Here is a 17,956-nt window from a genome sequence, read left to right on the forward strand (position 1 = left end):
TGCCACGTGGCAAGTCCTGACGGTTCCAACTAGGAGACACTTGGCAGGACCTGATTGGTCCACTTGGCGCATTCCGATTGGTGGGAGCAAAATCCCCTAATCAATTACTGTGTGTAATTAATGTGTTTTTCCGTAATGTTTCTGTTCTCTTTTTTTGTGTGTGTCCTCTTCCCTTAATGAGGATTAAGGGAGGTATTTATAACCTTGGGAAACGTGCCCATCCTAGGTTTAGGTAAACCTAGGGCCGATTGGGCTTCCCTCGGAAGTTGGGCCTGGGTGGCCGGGTTCTCCATTAGGCATGGAGTATGCCACATGTCGTGACATAACAGGTCCAAGGTGGACGAATAAGCGCGTGCCACGTGGCAAGCCCTGACAGTTCCAACTAGGAGACACTTGGCAGAACCTGATTGGTCCACGTGGCGCATTCCGATTGGTGGGAGCAAAATCCCCTAATCACACCTGATCAGGGGCTATCTGCATAGTGGGGCAAAGAATCGGCATCTGTCTAGTTCGGCGGCAATCATTATTATGATTGATTAACTTTGAAAATGTCATACCGCCCAAGGTATCAAAATTTTCTAAGTTAATCAAGTCCATCTCTCATTAGAACTAGACAAGATGTCGACCCAGCAAGCTTCGAGGGTCTAACTTTCAAAAGGAACAATCCCTCCTGAAAAGAGAGATTACTCCTTCCGAGGGGAAAATGTTTAGGGTAAAATTACCCATGACAATCGGACCAATCTGGACCTGCCACATGTCCACCACGTGGGCCAATCAGTGTCCGCCACTTGTCACCCTAAGAAGTCCAACATGGACTAATCAGGCCACGCCATGTGGCCCATTATCCGCCAACCTGGAAAACAACCACCTAGGCCCAATTTCCAAGGGAAGCTCAGTCAGCCCTAGGTTAACCTAAACCTAGTTTTTGACACGTTTCCCAAGGTTATAAATACTCTAATTAATCCTCATTAAAGGGGATTCAGCAATTAACTACTCTCACCTAGAGAACCTAAAACACACTGATCACTCCTCCCCTAGAGGAACCCGATCTCCCAACCTTTACTTTTTCCGCATTTATTACTCCTCAAACAAGTACTAACTTGACCGTCGGAGGCGGAACTCCCACCACAAGGAGTCTTCGTTGTTTTGCAAGTACAGGCGCAAGGATACCAGTCCCGGAATTGTAACTCTCGCGCAGGACATCAGAAAACCCCGAAACAGCACGGAATCTAACCTATTGGCATTGATAATTTGACAAATGTTTTTCTTGGATTTTACTCATGAATTTATTGCTTCCTCTATACACAAGAGTGTTCGTGTATGGCGATGTATGATGTCATATTCCAGTGAAAGTGGTCGGAAATCGTATTTTGGTTGTAATTTAAAATGTTAGATGAATTTTTCGGTTGTAATTTGCAAAAATGAATTTAAATGGTTGTGACCCTGTATACTTTTATTGGTTGTAATTGACAAATTTTCCATAAATTTATAATTAGTATAAAAAAATATTTCTTAAAAAAAACAAAAACAAAAACAAATGGCTTTTTTGACACTATTTTTTATTTCAGTTTTTTGTTTTTTTGAAAACCAAAAACCAACAAAAGAAACAAGAAAAAAGTGTTTCTAATATTTTGTTGTCAGTTTTTTAAATTATCAGATTTTAATAAGTTTGAGTAATTTTTTATTCATTATAAAATATATATCATATGATTTTGAAATTAAAAAAAAAAAACCAAAAAAACATAAAACCGAAACAATGCCAAACAGAAAAATGAGGGAAGAAAATAGAGAAGAGCGGGAGTAGAAAATAGAAATAATCTGGAGTATTCTAGTATCATCTTCCTCAACTACAAAGCTTGGAATCTGCCTTCATAATCTACTCTTTCTACAATCTACCTTTCTTTCTCTTTACCTTTTGCTCTCCAAGGTATTCATTGCTTTTATTTCCCTATTAATTTCCGTTTATTCTTAGTTTCTTACACTTTGATTTCGAATTTTGTGATTTCTTATCTTTAATTTCTTACCCTTTTAGATTTTGGCAACAATGTGTGATAATTATTTACAATTTTACTTTCGGATTACAATTTGTATAGCCTAGTAATTTTTTCTTGATTTGTTACCAATTTTAACCCAAAATTTGAAACAAATTTGGATAATTGAATTGTGCAGTTGCCTGTTTGATCTTTTGTTAGTGATAATTGTTTGTATCAGCTTCGTTGGGTTTAATTTTGTTGAATTTTTCAATATATGATTTGGGTTATTATTATAATTATTATTTTTAAATAATTCGTCAAATCTTTGTTTAGGTGTATCATATTTAAGTAAAATTCTTGCAAAATTACCTTCTTTTTAGCTAGGTTGTTTAACCATGTCCGAATATTTCTTTCCTGTTTTGTGGGGTGGTATGCAGAGGCGGTCGGCTCGGTGGGAGCGAGGGTTTAGTTTGTATATTCTGGGGTTGGGGAGAGGGGGGGGGGCAGTGGGACATATGGATTTGCATTGGTTTGTATATGATCTGGTTATTGTTGTTGTATAGTGGTGGTTATACTTAATGCATTTGGTACTCGAATTGATGCATGTATGAATAGATAAGACGATAAATGTTCGTTATGCATAATCTTCGGTAAATTGGATATTGACATTCAGCAGTCGTTACGTAGGGTTTTAAATTGATTGTTGGAAAGTGAAGAGGAGGAAACCTTGATCAGTTGCATTTCAAGCAAGTTGTCTATAGAAGCTTACATTGAAAGATGGATATTGGTGGAAGAAGGGTTTCGAGGGGTATGCTGCCTTTATTGGCTTTGCATACCGTGAGCGAGTATTACAGGCTTCAGCGAAAACCTCCTGTGACTGCTGGATTGTTGGCTGCTAATACTCTCATCTATCTAAGGCCTGCTTTCCTGGAGTCTATCCTCCCCCATATCAATGAGGTTTGGTTCAATGCGCACTTAATCCTTAAGGTACACTGTTTCACATGATTACCAAGCTTTTTTTTCTTTTCCTTCATGTATTGTTGTTTATCACACGACCCGACCACCCAAGAAAATCTTTTAACTGTTCTCATTGTTCATCCTAACTTTTGCTGCTTACATTTATATGAGTTGCTGCATGATTTTTATCTTGCTGTTTTTTAACTTTCAAGCTCTAAAACTTGTGCTTGATACTAATTTTCCTGAAGTGAATAGAATACTAGTCTCTAGTTCTCTAGAACTTGTTTGTGGTTCTTGTTGGAAAAACTAAATAAATTAACTGAGTGGGGGGTGTGGAAATGTAAACACAAAATTTTTCTGCACCACTGCGTTGCTTTGTTTTTCCTGACATAAAACTCACATGGGTTTTTGAGTGTGGATTTATTGACTTATATATTCATGATGGGTATGGTTACGGGATTTACGGCCAGGGGAAAGGAAGTGCTATCATTTTAACTAACAGTGTAGCAGATGCTTGCCACTAAAAAACTTGTATACAACAACCACGATGCCTTAGTCTCAAAGTGATAACTTGAATCGTCATAAGGATCCATTATGAAAAGTGAAACAAGAAAAGTATAGGGAGAATGACCAACTTGTATAAAAGAAATAAATTGACCAACAAGCTGACTCTTGGAAGAAGCCTCAAGATACCGAGGCTTGAACTTCTAAATCTGATCAGGATTTACTATGACAGAATTCGAAAGGACCTATTACTCTGTATCTATCCTCTAACTATTAGAATAGTGGGTTGTTAACTTGTTACCATAACTGGTACTAGTGGTTACTACTCCACATGTAAGAAGTGGGTTGAATCTTCGTGGATATAGGAGCCATAAGCCCATAACAGCATAACTATAACTTAAATACTTAATAAGCTGGTAGTTTCCTGCCACCTACTACAACTAGCATCTAATCGCAAGAGTTACCAATGTTACTATGACCGAATTAGAAAGTACCTATTAGTAATTAACTACCATTGGGTTATTAACTTGTTACCATAACTGGTATTAGTGGGTACTCCCCATGTTAAAAGTGGGTTGAATCTTGAATCCTCGTGAAATATAGGAGCCATAACCATAACTTAAAGTTGGTTGTTGCATGTCACTTACTAGTAGGCGGTTTATCAAGTGACGGTGTTAGGTTGTTTCTGCCACTAAGAAGGGAAAATGATTATGACACTGTAGGATACAGAAAACATGATGCTTGTCCCATCTGTCATTGATTGTTTTCATGTCCATGCCTAGGTCCAAGGATATTGGCTTGTGCATCCAATTGAATGTTGGTCATTGAAGGTTGAGGATATTAAAGGAATTCTTTGTCAGCTGTATTTTTGGGTTTTTGTTAATTGGTTACCACCTTCATTTTTAGCCTTGTCAATAATTTGGTTTGCTTTCACTAAAGTTAAGTAATGATATGATGACAGTGGAATATGATGAAAGTGTCCATGCCAAAAAACCTTAGCTGCTGATATTGTCCCTCTTGCTGCTGCTGCTGTTGTTCATCTTTTTTGTACTTGGTGTACAGCTTAATACTTCATAAAGGCTCTCAAGATTGACAATAATGATCTAATTTTGATACTGTTACTTATAACCTGTTTCACAGGATAGATGCTTTAACCCATCTTCCATCTTTTTTGATTTGCACCCTTTAATTTTAAATACTGGTTTTACTGTTTAGACTACCTAGGGTGTCACGATTGGTAGATTTGTTGCTCCCTGTTTAAGGTATTTGGGGATCTGAATGTTTATTGCAGTGTTGAAGGTAGAAGATGGTTTTGTATTCAAGATTTGGGAGATGGGTGTCTCTCCTTACTTTGAATGTTGCTTTGGGGTGTTTGTGGGAAATGGTTGCGGCATTACTTTTTAATTTGAGTCTCTTTGACAAAGTGTCATTTAGAGCAGACTTAAGTTATGCAAAAATGGGTGAACAATGATGGTGCATTTTTGTCTATGGAAGCTCATTTGTTAGGTATGCTTTATGTTCTTTGACTTCTTTATGTTGGTTGGGTTTAAAAAAGGGAGGTCAATATCTATGGTTTTTTGTAAGGATGTATTTTGTTGGGGGGGGGGGGGGGTTTCATCTCCCACATCTGTTCCACCTTTGCACATATCAATACATCATGATGCCCTTGTGTTTGCTTGCTTTCTATGTTGGGATCACTTAGGATCTGCTACGAAGGTCTTGCATTTGTAGTAAGATAGAGGGGCTTATTTTCATGTTTAAGGTTCTGGCTCTTGATTTATTTCATGCATAAGGTTTTATGATATTACAGGTTAAGTAGATGATTAGGGAGGGATGGTTAGTCCCTTCATCTCCCCCAGGTGTGACCTGGGTTCAACTCCTCATCCCTCCCCCCCCCCCCTGTGATGAAGGGGATTCCCCTGTATCTTACCTTTTTTTTAAAAAAAAAAGGATTAGTAACATTTAGTTTTAGGAAAAGTTTCAGGTTTTTTGGGGTATGCCAAAATTCTACTTTGATGACCTGTTTTATGCTTTCAAATTATTTTGGCATTTAAATTTATTTCATTGAACATGAAAGATGTTGGAATGCCTTGAATCTGGTGCAAGCTACTCAGCATGGGGGTCTCACTTATTTTGGCCTCGTCCATTCTGTTTCGGGGAGTAAAACAATAATTTTCCTTCCTTTTGGCCATCTTTCTGGATGTTTGTCTCACATGTTATTTTTTTCATTGTAATGTGACTCATTGTCTTTGGGATCTTATCTGCATGGGAACTCCTGGCCAGAGTTAAAGTAGTGACTTGGCATAGTAATACTCTCTTCTGCCAAAATTTCAGGTCTTCAAACCTATAGATCCCCGTCCTCCCAACTTGAATTTGTCAAAACTTATAAATGTAGTTGCTGCTGAGAAATTTATTTTTCGGCAGGAACTTGATGTTAAAGGGATTTATCTTTTATCTTCTTATGTAGATGCACGCAAAGGACGACTGCTAATTGGATACAGCTTCCATTTCTGTTTTTCTTTTCATTTTTTTGGCTTGTCAAGATATGTGGTTTCATATTTACTTGAGCAGAACATCCATTTACACTAGACATGGACTATCTTTAGGCTATCATTTATCTGTTAAGTTACTCACATTTTATATAGTAATGACTGAAATAACCTATCTGTTTTTTCTTTGATTTTTACAGTATAAGGATCTTAAACGCTTCTTTTTGTCACCATTTTATCACATGGGTGAATCTCACTTGGTTTACAATATGTTATCCCTTCTATGGAAAGGGATCCAATTGGAGACTTCAATGGGAAGTGTTGAATTCGCCACTATGGTTGCTACATTACTCACCATGTCGCAGGGAATAACCTTACTGTTGTCCAAGTCCCTCTTGTTATTTGATTACCAGAAAGCATATTACTCTGAATTTGCAGTGGGATTTTCTGGCGTCCTCTTTGCCATGAAAGTTGTTCTCAATGCCCAGTCAGATGACTACACATTCGTGCATGGCATTCTTGTACCTTCACGTCATGCTGCATGGGCTGAATTGATTCTCATTCAGATGTTTGTACCAGGTGTCTCGTTTCTTGGTCATCTTGGTGGGATATTGGCTGGGATTCTTTATCTGCACTTGAAGCGATCATATTCAGGTCCTAACCCTTTGAGATCTGTCGTTAGAAGTCTTTCTGGTGTATTTAGCTGGACCTTGAGATTTTTCCGGGGCTTAATACGGCCGAGAAGGTATTCTGGCAGAGGAGCTGTAGGGAGAGGAGAGAGAAGCAATGTGACTGGAGTTTGGAGATGTCCTGCTTGTACATTTGACAATTCAGTTTTGCTGTCTGTGTGTGAGATGTGTGGGACTGGTATAGATGGGAGTGACTTTGCGTCAAATTTGCAGAATAACCTCTCTCTAGATGAGTTGCGGCGCAGAAGGCTTGAAAGATTTAGCTCTAGCAGATAGCATTCCAGTGAGTTGATATTTGATAGCCAATTAGCCATATATGTAAGTATGTTACCCTAGGAAGAAAACTTGGATATGGAGACTTACAAACTGACTACTGAGTACATCTGAAGACAGATCAATTCTGATGCTTATTGCTTAGTCAACTTTTTAGTTTCCCATCAAACGTTTGTACATACGTATATAGAATTAATTTGGTTTATATATGAATGAATATTCTTGAGTGATTTGGCCTTTGTACCACATAACCACTAGGGCTGTCATAACCTTTTTGGAGGTCATGTGCAATAAGGAGTATAAAATTTGGCCTTTTATTCAAATTAACATTAGAAAATAAATATTGGTACATATTTTTAAATTGTGAATGCATAAAGCTTTGCTTTAAGCTATTTATACTTGCGACTTATTTTTATTTATTTTATTTTAACAAAAAATAAATAAATAAAAAAAAACCACTGTTTTACCCCACCCTTAAAAGAACAAATTATAAATTCATGTTGTATTTACCAAAAACGAAATGTCAAGGCATTAGTTATGTTAGAATATGAAATAATTGAAATGCACAAGGAAATACGTACATTAATAGTTGTGAAAAAGGGAGTTTTTTTTTTGGAAAAATAAGGTACAATGGGACTTGAATAGTTGACCATTTCTGTGTACTTAGGACTTTGTAAATGTTTATTAAATGCAATATAAATTATTTATATGTTTCTACTAACTAGGGTGGCTAACGTTTACGCGTCATAGCTAGCTATGTCGGGGAGGTTTTTTGGTTAGGTGTTATGGTATAACTTTAGCTGTTAGTAGCGTTCATTACGCAAAATATGTAAGCAAATATTTTTAGGGGTATAAATGTTAAGAGTTTAAAAAAAAATACAATTAACATTAATGAGGGAAAATGTGTAAATGAACATTTTAGAAGCATAACCGTTTCAACATCATTCATAAAGTGTGATTATACTTTTAAAAGAGGTAAATATGTAAATAAACTTTCTTAGAGACATAATCGTCTCATCACTATTCATAAGAGTTTCCTTTTACTAATAAAAAAAAAAAAAGGTAGGGATTTGAGGGCTCAATCAAACTTGGGCCCTGTGCTGCTGCATGGGATGCACCTGCTAAAGGCTAGCCTTGATAGCCACCAGCCCACCATTATAAGAACCAAGTAAACATTGATATGTTAAGTTGTTAACTTCTACTCTATTAAAATAATACACTAGTAGCTGTCTCATTCAATGACTGAGTTACCTTAGTTTATTAAGAATTTTTATGTGGCAATTACTTTATTAAGAAATTGTATTGAATGAGTAGGTAACTTTGTCTTCCTACATACGGGATGGAGGAAGATTAAAGAGAATTTATAGGGGATATTACCTACACAAAAAATGAAACAATTTCAAAGTAGCAAACTACTAGTATAAAGAAAAAATGGAACAATATCTCGAAAATCACATGGATATTTTTTTTTTTTTTGTAAGAAAATCACATGGAATATAATTGCATGTCATAATAAGCACAAACTAATTCATATGAGCACAATGTTATAAACAAAGGCTTAAATTTCGAAGTAAGATATAACATGTTACGAACACCAAAAACCTACTAATATTGAGTTATCATTCCTTATAAAAACTCAACCATATCAAGAAGTGTTAAAAATTAACCCGATTAATCAGATCCAATTTGACTAGAATCCGATTTAAATTTCGACTTATATGGATACAATAATTTAGCATGAATTAACTTTAAAATGCACTTGGTCCGGTTTTACCGAACTCAACCAAGTACTTGAATTGTCACCTCTGTACATATATGACGACTACGCTTTTCCCAGAACAAATAGCTCACAGTTACGCCAAGTAAGTACTCTCTCTGTTTCATAATAATGTTCTGTTTACGTAAATCGATGTAAGTCTTTATCCATCTTTGACCGCAAATATCTTTAATCTCACACTAACAAAAATTATAAAAGTTAGATATTAATAATCTATATTTCTTTTTATAGATTGAGAAAAATTTAAAAGATTCTCTCTTGTTTTTTAAAAGTCAAAGATTCCAAATAGAAACATTATATTGTGGAAAGGAAAGAGTACCTTTAAAGGCTTAGCTACCACATTTCTTTCTGGCGCGGTGAAATAAGTCAGCACAAAAGCAGTTGAGAAATGAGAAAAAGCCAAAACAAAATTCTGTGCATTTAAAATTACATCCCATAAAATCAGTTATCATTCATTCGTAATCGTAGCTCACCTTCTCCCATCTAATCTTTCTTCTCTCTCATCATTTAAAACTATCTCTCTCTCTCTCTCCTCTCTATTAATCACACAAACAATTAATCAATCACACCCAGAATTTCATTTCAATTCAATACAATACAGTATAATTTATTAAATCAAATTATAAATCAAATTAAATAATATAATTCTATAGAATGCCAACTCAACCCCAAGTCAAACACGCTGCTTTACCCCCAATTTTCCGCCGATTTTTCTACTGATTTTACCAAATTAATCCCAAAACTAACAACTGGGTTTTGCTCAAAATCAATTTTTGAGAAATGGGGAATCGATTTATTTGTATGTCTAAGAAAGATACCAAAATTAATGGATCAAAAAGTAGGAGAATGGGTAGTAAGTCTCAGAGAAAGTTGCTTGAAGATGAAGAAGTTGCATTACATAGAAGAGCTTTATCAATGGCGCTTCATCAACATCAGTTGTCTCAGAGATTTGATCCTGGTTCTATGTCTTCGCGCCGAGTTGGCGGCGCTACTTCTCGCCGCCGCACTCTCTCTGACCCCTTTTCGAACTCGAAACAGGTTTTTCTTACATAATTTAATTGATTTGATTTGATTTTATGTATTGTTGTAGTTTTCGCTTTGTTTTATATATACGGTCTCAGTCAATATGAGATAAGATCTTGGTTCATGTAGCCGACCCACCTATTAAAAGGCCGAGTTTATATATAATTGATTATATAGTCAACATACATGAGAAATTATATTTGATTTAGTCGTCTTTTATTTGTATAATGATGGTATGAATAGAAAGTTTGATTATTATGGTGCTTGAAAAGTGAAGTGGAAAGTAGAAGATTCAATGGTATTTTTTTTTGGAACCTAAATCTGGATCTTGTAAAAGCTGGTTCAGAATTATTTAACTTTTACTTTATGGAATATGGATAAATTTATTTATTTTGCCCCTTTTTCTGCTGTATAAAAAGTTGATGGTGTAAAGTTGTTAATTATTACTCTATCATGATGTTAAAAAGCTGAAGAGTTTATGATTGTACTTCAAAGAGAATTAGATTTCATATGGTTTCTTTTTTCCCTTAATAATATATAATACTCAATATACTACAGTATATGTAAAGGAGTAAGTGCACTAGCATCACTCAGTTTATTGTAAATTCCTGTTCTTTTTTTCTTTTTCAAAGTGATTATTAAGCTTTTAGCAAGTTGAATTCGTGCTTGTGTTGCCTTGGCGACACTACTTCGGCAGTGTATCATGTTTCTTTGATGATATAAACCTTTTATAAATGTTACTCATGTACCAGTTTGTAATAGAGAGAAGTCGCAACTTTCAGAGCTGAAAAGATACTATGATCTCGTGTCCTTAGCACCATCTTTTTAGCTAAATCTTTTTTAGTTAATATTGGTAGTTTGCCTATGGAAATGTAAGAGCTAAAGTAAAAGGCACGATGTATGTTTTAAAGGGTAAAAATTCTGTGAAGATGCTAGGCATCAATGTATGGCTCTTTAGGTAGTAGAATTAGAATTAACTTGTTATTAGCTTGATGAATCAACAAGGTAGTTTGTTCAAGAGAAAACTCTATATATAGAGCATATTAAAGAGGGAGTTATGTTGAAGATTGATGAGAGTTTTGTGTTAGTTTTTTTTTACACTTTGGTAGATTGCAAACCTGTCGAATACTTGTAACTATGAAACTATCCCTTTATTATTGGTGTTTCATTGTAATGTATCAATCAAATTTCATCTTCTTCCCTAAATCTCAATATTTAATCTCTTAAATCTGTCTAAAGCTAAGTTGAAATTTAGCAGAAGATCATGTGAATTGCTCACATTTATATACAACAGAACTTGTGACCCTAAAGTGTAATCTGTGTGAGTATGTCAACCAACCTTGAGGTGTCCTATATTATTTTATTGTTAAAAAAAAAAAAAAAGTTTTCCCGTGGACGGTGAATGCAAAGTAATTGAAATATGATGTTAATGAAGTTCATATCTGAATATATTTTTTCTGATGTATGACAGAGCCGAGTCTAAAGCTTGTGTTTGTGTTATCTACACCATTATGCCTCCTTTGGGGTTATCAATGGTCCCTTTCCTATAATTTCAGTAATAAATAATTTTAATGAAAACAGTTTGACGATATTTCTTTCATTGCATTGAAAGAAATATGGATAAGAAATCACATTTAGTTGCACCTTTCTCTAAGTTATTTTTGGCAATCTATATCTTTTTCGATCCTGAACATTATGCAGAATGTAGCTTTCTTACAGTTCTTATCTTACTCAGGCACCTGACTTTTTAGAAAACCTGAAAGGAACAAGATTTGTTTTAGTACATGGCGAGGGCTTTGGTGCATGGTGTTGGTACAAAACTATTGCTTTGTTGGAAGAATCTGGATTGCTTCCTGTTGCTTTAGATCTCAGTGGATCAGGTATAGATACAAAGGATGCAAATTCAATTGCTACTCTGGTAGAATATTCTAAGCCACTGATTACATATATAGAGAATCTGCTAGATGATGAAAAGGTGAGATGCCTTTGCTAAAAGTACTTTTACCTATGCTCATTATGTGACAACTGTATGGGCCTAACATATGGGCTTCACTTGTAGGTTATATTGGTTGGTCATGGATGTGGGGGCGCATCTGTTTCGTATGCTATGGAGCAATTCCCGCAGAAAATTTCCAAGGCCATTTTTGTCTGTGCCACAATGGTATCTAGTGGACAAAAGCCCTTTGATGTTTTCTCTGAAGAGGTATCTATAACATCTCAGCATAATACACCTGTTGAGAATGATAGTTTTTGTTCTCTAATTTACTTTAAACTAAAATTAGCATCTAATATGCTAAGCTGCATGTAAGTATATACAGATTACAGCTCTAGTATTAAACATGTAAAAAGGTTTGGGGATGTCTAAATCTTTCTGATTTGGAATGATTTAGCAGATGAAGGATTTTTCTTTTGCATGACTGCATGTCTTGAATGATTATTTTCCATAGTTAAGGAAGAGAATGTCTTCACTATGTGCTTCCATCCTCGTCTATGCAGGATTTTACTCCTCTCTATAATAAAATTCCATTGTAAAAGAGGTTAAAAGTTTCCATTTGGCTAAAAATGTCTATACTGGGCTTCACATATCCTCTGTTAGATCCTAAGATAGGTTAAGATTGCCTATTTTCTGGTATGTCAGTGCAAAAGCATTTTTAATAGTTTCATGTACTCAGATGTAATTCCACCTATTAACATTGTTTTGGTATGTGATATATCTTCCAATTTGCATTTTTTTTTATTTATTTATTTTTTTTTGAAGAAAAGTGAGCGGTATTTTATCCAATTTGCATGAATTGATAAATTTGTTTCTGCAGCTTGGTCCTTCTGAAGATTTTATGAAGGACTCAAAGTTCTTGATTCATGGAAATGGTACTGATAATCCTCCCACGTCATTCATGTTGGAGAGGCAGCACTTGAAGGCTTTATATTTCAACCAGAGCCCTCTTAAGGTAAGTTCAGCTATTTTAAGTCACACGCGCCAACTATAACAATTCACTTGGTGAATATATTAACTAAAGATCATTAACGTGGTGATGCGGCAGAGATTAAATACCATGATTGTGACCCAAACTAAGTCAATGTGACTAAACTGATTGACAACAGACCCTATTATGACCCATCTCAAATAGCCCTGAAGTGACTGACCCATCTCCCAAACTAATATTTCTACCTCCAAATCTTTCATGCCTGATTGATGTGATCTGCCAGCATGTTGAGAGCTCAAGCCTATCAGAAATTGCACTTGCTTGATTGTTATTACTTAAAGATAGTATAATACTTCATAATTATAATAAAATCCGTAGGAGTATTTGCATAATTCAATTTGCATGGGTCTCTCTCCCTCTCAGTTTGCACATTTGAGATGCTGATGCTGATGCTGCTTGTACATATTAAATTCTAAAGGAAACATTATTATTTCAGGATTTTGCTTTAGCCATGGTCTCCATGAGACCTATCCCTTTGGGACCCATTATGGAGAAGCTCTCATTATCGCCTGAGAAGTATGGTACGGTTAGGCGTTTTTTCATTCAAACACTGGAGGATCGTGCACTTTCACCTGACGTCCAAGAAAAACTAGTCAGAGAAAATCCACCTGAGGGAGTCTACAAGATAAAAGGTAGTGATCATTGCCCGTTCTTCTCTAAACCCCAGTCGCTTCACAAAATGTTACTTGAGATTGCTCAAATAGCGTAGTTCAAGATAGCTCCGAAATAGTTGATGATCTGATGGTTTTCTGCTTATTGAATATGATATCATCTGCCATCTGAGGTTGAAATTGTACAGGAGAAAGAGAATGGTTGTATACTCTGTGCTACCTCATTTCATTTTGTCATATATACAGGAAAATCTTCGAATTCTTTTGTACACTCTTGTTGCATACTTCATATTAGATAGAAGAAATGCAGGTGTCATGTTTCTTTTAAACGCAAAACTCAATTCGTGTAGAAATTATATCACCAATGGCATGACATGGAGTTGCTTGCTGTTGCTTTCCATTTGCTGGCTGCAACTTGTACTCATCCGTTGTAATAAACAGAAAAAAAAAACCGTACATCAACCTACAGGAGGGCAGGAAAAGCCAATAGGCAGTAAAGCGTCTGCCTTCTTGCTCCTCTTATATGAGTTGTTGAGGAAACGTATTCAAGTGTAGGGATGAAACTAATGCGGTTTAAAACCAAACCGAACCACAATCCAAACCGAATTAGAAATACGGTGGCGGTTTTTTTTTCTACTATGGTTCGGTTTGGTTTGAGAAAAAAAAACAATAAATTTGTGGTTTGGTTTCGGTTTAAGGATTTGAAAAACCAAAATTCAAATCGAAATATAGCCCATATCAAAATTATAGGCCTTGTTTGCACCAAAAAAAATTATAGGCCTTGTAAGACTTAGGTCCCGTTCACTTCACCTTATTTTTATTGAACTCAAATAATTTTTGCTGAACTGAAATTATTTTTGCTGAATTGAATTTACTGACTAAAATTAATTTTATTAAACTAAAATTATTTTAGCTGAACTGAAATTATTTTTTATTGATTTTCTATTATATTTCTTTAAAGTTACTGAATTTTACTGAACTGAAATTATTTTTACTGAATTAAACTTATTTTTACTCAACTAAACTTATTTTTACTTAATATTATTTTTTTAAGGTGAAGTGAACAGGGCCTTAGTCACTATCATTACTTCATTAGAAGTTAGTACTTGTTATTTCATTATATGATATTTGACATTTGTTGGCTTTATTTTTGAATAAACAAACCCAAAAAATAGGTTTTGAGTAAGAAGGCCCATAAAAAGTTGCAAATTAAGGTCCAAATTACTAGGTCCAAAAAATTGCGGTTTTTTTTTTTTTTTTTTTTTTTACAAAATTCGAATTTAAAACGGTGTGGTTTGGTTCGGTTTCAATAGTAATATGGTGTGGTGTAGTTTGAAAAATCCCAAAAATGAATTAATATGGTTTGGAGCTCAAACCGAAATTTCACCCCTATACAAGTGGGCGCAAATGGAGGGGTTGTCGTAGGTTGATTGGATAAAGTCGTATCTCTTAATCAAAAGTATTACCTAAGTCCTCTAGCTAAAGAAGATAGGGAAGTAGGGTCGAATCCTCAGGGAAACAAGTCTTTTTATTCCTAAATAATTAATATAATCTAGATTATGAAGTAACCAAATTATTTTTATGGGAATTGATCTAAGGAGAATAATTAAACTAAAGCAAATTAAATAAGGGAGAAATCAATAGATCAAAGCATAGGGTATAGGTTCACCAATAAATAATATTGCAGGGTAAAACACAACAATCAATTATCAATGCATCAATTAATCAGATCATAAAGGGCTTTTGCTACGTATTACAATCACATAATTAATCTACCAATATTAAATCGCATCTCTCGAATCTTGACTTAACCATTTATAAATTAACCTGCCTATTAAAACTAAGTCTAAACATCAATTCTTATCTCTCGAATCTCGAATCAATATTGCATAACTCATACAATTAAACAAGGCTTAATCTAATTGCATAGCATTAAATCAATCAATAGAAAATCAACCAAAGCATTGACAATCAACAATAATACATCACCCCTTCATATTATTTATGGATCTCCACAACCCTAGAAATAAAACTACTTACACATATTTAAATCTAAACTAAGCAAAGCAAATAAACAAGACATAATTAATCAAAGCAATTAAATTACTGAAAATAAAAGGGGAAGAAATCGTTACCAAAATAACGGAAATAATGAATTGCATAACCTAAAAGTGTAGAGAGAGAAAACAAGAGTATTAGCCAAAAGCTTAAAACTAAAATCTGAGAATTTTACTAACGAATGACGTAACAAAAATCTCGCTTAACAAAACGTATTTATACCAAAGCTAAAAATCCTAAGACTAAAGAAGTAAAAGAGTCGCTAATCACCCCTCTAAAACACGCGCCCGGTCGAGCGGATGCTAGCCCGGCCGGGCCCGTCTTTTTGCTGGAGACTTCTTCACTCGCGCTTGGTCGGGCGCGCCTCAGGGCGAGGAGTCTTTTCTTCCTTCTACCTTGCCCGGCCGGGTGCGCCTCAGGGCGAGGGCCTACGCGGTCGGGCGAGCTCTTCGGGCATCCATGGATCTTCGATTGGGCCAAAAACTTGGCCCAATCCGGATTTCCTCTTTGGGGCCTTGAAACACGGTCCATTGCCTCGAACTCTTCTTTGCCGAGCCCTTCAATCACCGGTTTGATAACTCTAACTGGTCTTGGGCTACGAAAAATGGTCATATGAATGCGCTCCTGCTTCGAGGCTCGTAGTGGCTCCAATAAGTCCAGGAAAATGTTCCAAATCCGCAATTTCCTATAAAATAATACCAAGACTACGAGAACACTAGAAAACGCATATTAGTAATAAAAGTGGCTCTAAAGAGCCAAAAATACTCCTAAATATGGCCAAGGGACGGGGGTAAATCACTATATAAAATGAACATATCATAGGTAATAACTATTAAACGAAAAATTATCAATAAGGTTGTGGTTGGAAACTTTTAAAAGTATAGGGCTACAAAAATATAATCGAAATAAAATTGGTTACCATTAAAAATAAGCAAAAATAGAGGGCTACTGTTGAAAATTTCTCTAATATAACTGATACTCTTGAACTTTTTTAAATTCACTTTATACCCCTTATGTTTTATAACGATGCATCCATACTCTTATGATTAACAAATGTCAACTCCATTTTTACTAACCCCTAATTAACCTAATTAGAGCATAGTCGTCTGTTCCCTCTAGGTTTTCTCCTTGGGAAGGTTTCTCTTAGTTTCCTTTAGGGTTTCTTATTTGGGAGGGAGTTTTAAGCCTCCATTACTAGGTTTTTTCCTGTTTTATTTTATTTTATTTTAAAGGTTTTTCTTCTCTTCTTCCTTTTCTCTCCATCAATTCCATCTCTTTTCCTCTTGGTCTCAGATGTGAATCTTTGTGGGGGCTTCCTCTAGTATTCTTACCGGTGGTAAGCCCCAAAAATCTTTTAATTATTAATTTCAATAAATAGATCTCATCCTTGAGATGATGAATTTTTTCTCATGTGATTATTTTCATTTTATGTTTGTATGACGATAATTGAAGAATTAGGGTTTCATAATCTCCATAAGAATCTAGAGGACCACATGAGTATTTTCACTCAAACGACTACACATCAGTTGGATTTCAAGCCGAATCAAAGCTAATTCACAGATTGTATTGTTTTGGATGAAGTATTTTATTAAGGCAATTGTTGATCGAATATGTAATGTATTTAGTATTAAGGTGCTATGTACTCATGCTAGAATTCTTGATTTCTTAGAAATTATATGTAAGTGCCGTTTGGCTATATTTTATTAATGAAATCCTTTTTCTTCTTGTTAAAAAAAAAAAAAAAAAAAAAAAAAAAGGCATAGCCATCCAAAGCCCATTCGAAGGATGATCATCATATTTTATTATCCAATAAGTCTTAGCTGCACCACACTCTTTAAAATAAACATTCTGTAAAAAATATACGAACACATAAAAAAATGAACATTTAATAATAAAAAATAAACACGTTAAAAAACTGAACATTTAATACTAAAAAGTGAATACGTTAAAAAAAATGACCATTTAGTATATTTAAAATGAACATTTAGTACAAAAAATTATAAACACGTAAAAAAATTGAACATTTATATAATAAAAAATTATGAACATGTAAAAAAATGAAAATTTAGTGATTAAAAATGAACACGTAAAAAAATGAACATTTAGTAATAAAAAATGAATACGTAAAAAAAATGAACATTTAGTAATAAAAAGTGAACATGTCAATAAAATACATGAACATTTAGTATATTAAAAATGAACATTTACCAATCATATAAATAGCTAGACCATACCTAATAAAATGAACATTTCATAAAAATATATAAACACGTTTAAAAAAAAAAAACCAACATTTAGTATTAAAAATTGAACACGTAAAAAAAAAAAAAAAAAAAAAAAAACATTAAGTATATTACATGATTTTCATCTATTCATATAGTTCAAATTCATTGTACATAATTATTAATGAAAAAGTAAAGATAAAATAAATCCTTTAAAATATGTTCAGGCCCTGTTCAGTTCACCTTATTTCCACTTATTTCAGGAGAAATAAGTTCGGATAAGGGTTAATAAGTTTAGATAAGTTCTGGAAAAATAAGTCCAGATAAGTTCAGATAAGTTGTGATAAGGAATAATCAGGGCTATCTAAGTTCAATTTATAACTAAAATAAGCTCTA

At 34.5% G+C, this 17,956-nt stretch overlaps 2 protein-coding genes across 3 annotated transcripts; both read left to right on the forward strand.

Annotated features, from left to right (window-relative positions):
- The first annotated feature begins 1,721 nt into the window (after nucleotides 1–1,721).
- Nucleotides 1,722–7,115, forward strand: LOC110696513 (rhomboid-like protein 14, mitochondrial). Of its 2 annotated transcripts, none has more exons than XM_021873820.1 (3): nucleotides 1,722–1,927; nucleotides 2,650–2,960; nucleotides 6,124–7,115. In XM_021873820.1, exons 2-3 carry the CDS (start codon nucleotides 2,751–2,753, stop codon nucleotides 6,886–6,888), a joined length of 975 nt encoding a protein of 324 aa, XP_021729512.1. In that variant the 5' UTR covers nucleotides 1,722–1,927; nucleotides 2,650–2,750; the 3' UTR covers nucleotides 6,889–7,115. The 2 variants fall into 2 exon arrangements, with proteins under 2 accessions (XP_021729512.1, XP_021729513.1); XM_021873821.1 differs by having other exon boundaries at nucleotides 2,661–2,960.
- A 2,089-nt stretch (nucleotides 7,116–9,204) lies between these two features.
- LOC110696516 (putative methylesterase 12, chloroplastic) lies at nucleotides 9,205–13,680 on the forward strand. Its single transcript, XM_021873822.1, has 5 exons — nucleotides 9,205–9,700; nucleotides 11,421–11,660; nucleotides 11,745–11,888; nucleotides 12,499–12,633; nucleotides 13,106–13,680. The coding sequence occupies exons 1-5, from the start codon at nucleotides 9,443–9,445 to the stop codon at nucleotides 13,376–13,378; spliced, it is 1,050 nt and encodes a 349-aa protein (XP_021729514.1). The 5' UTR covers nucleotides 9,205–9,442; the 3' UTR covers nucleotides 13,379–13,680.
- Nucleotides 13,681–17,956: the final 4,276 nt, after the last annotated feature.

The sequence above is a fragment of the Chenopodium quinoa genome, unplaced genomic scaffold (genome assembly GCF_001683475.1).
Source record: "Chenopodium quinoa cultivar QQ74 unplaced genomic scaffold, ASM168347v1, whole genome shotgun sequence".
Lineage (NCBI taxonomy): Eukaryota > Viridiplantae > Streptophyta > Magnoliopsida > Caryophyllales > Amaranthaceae > Chenopodium > Chenopodium quinoa.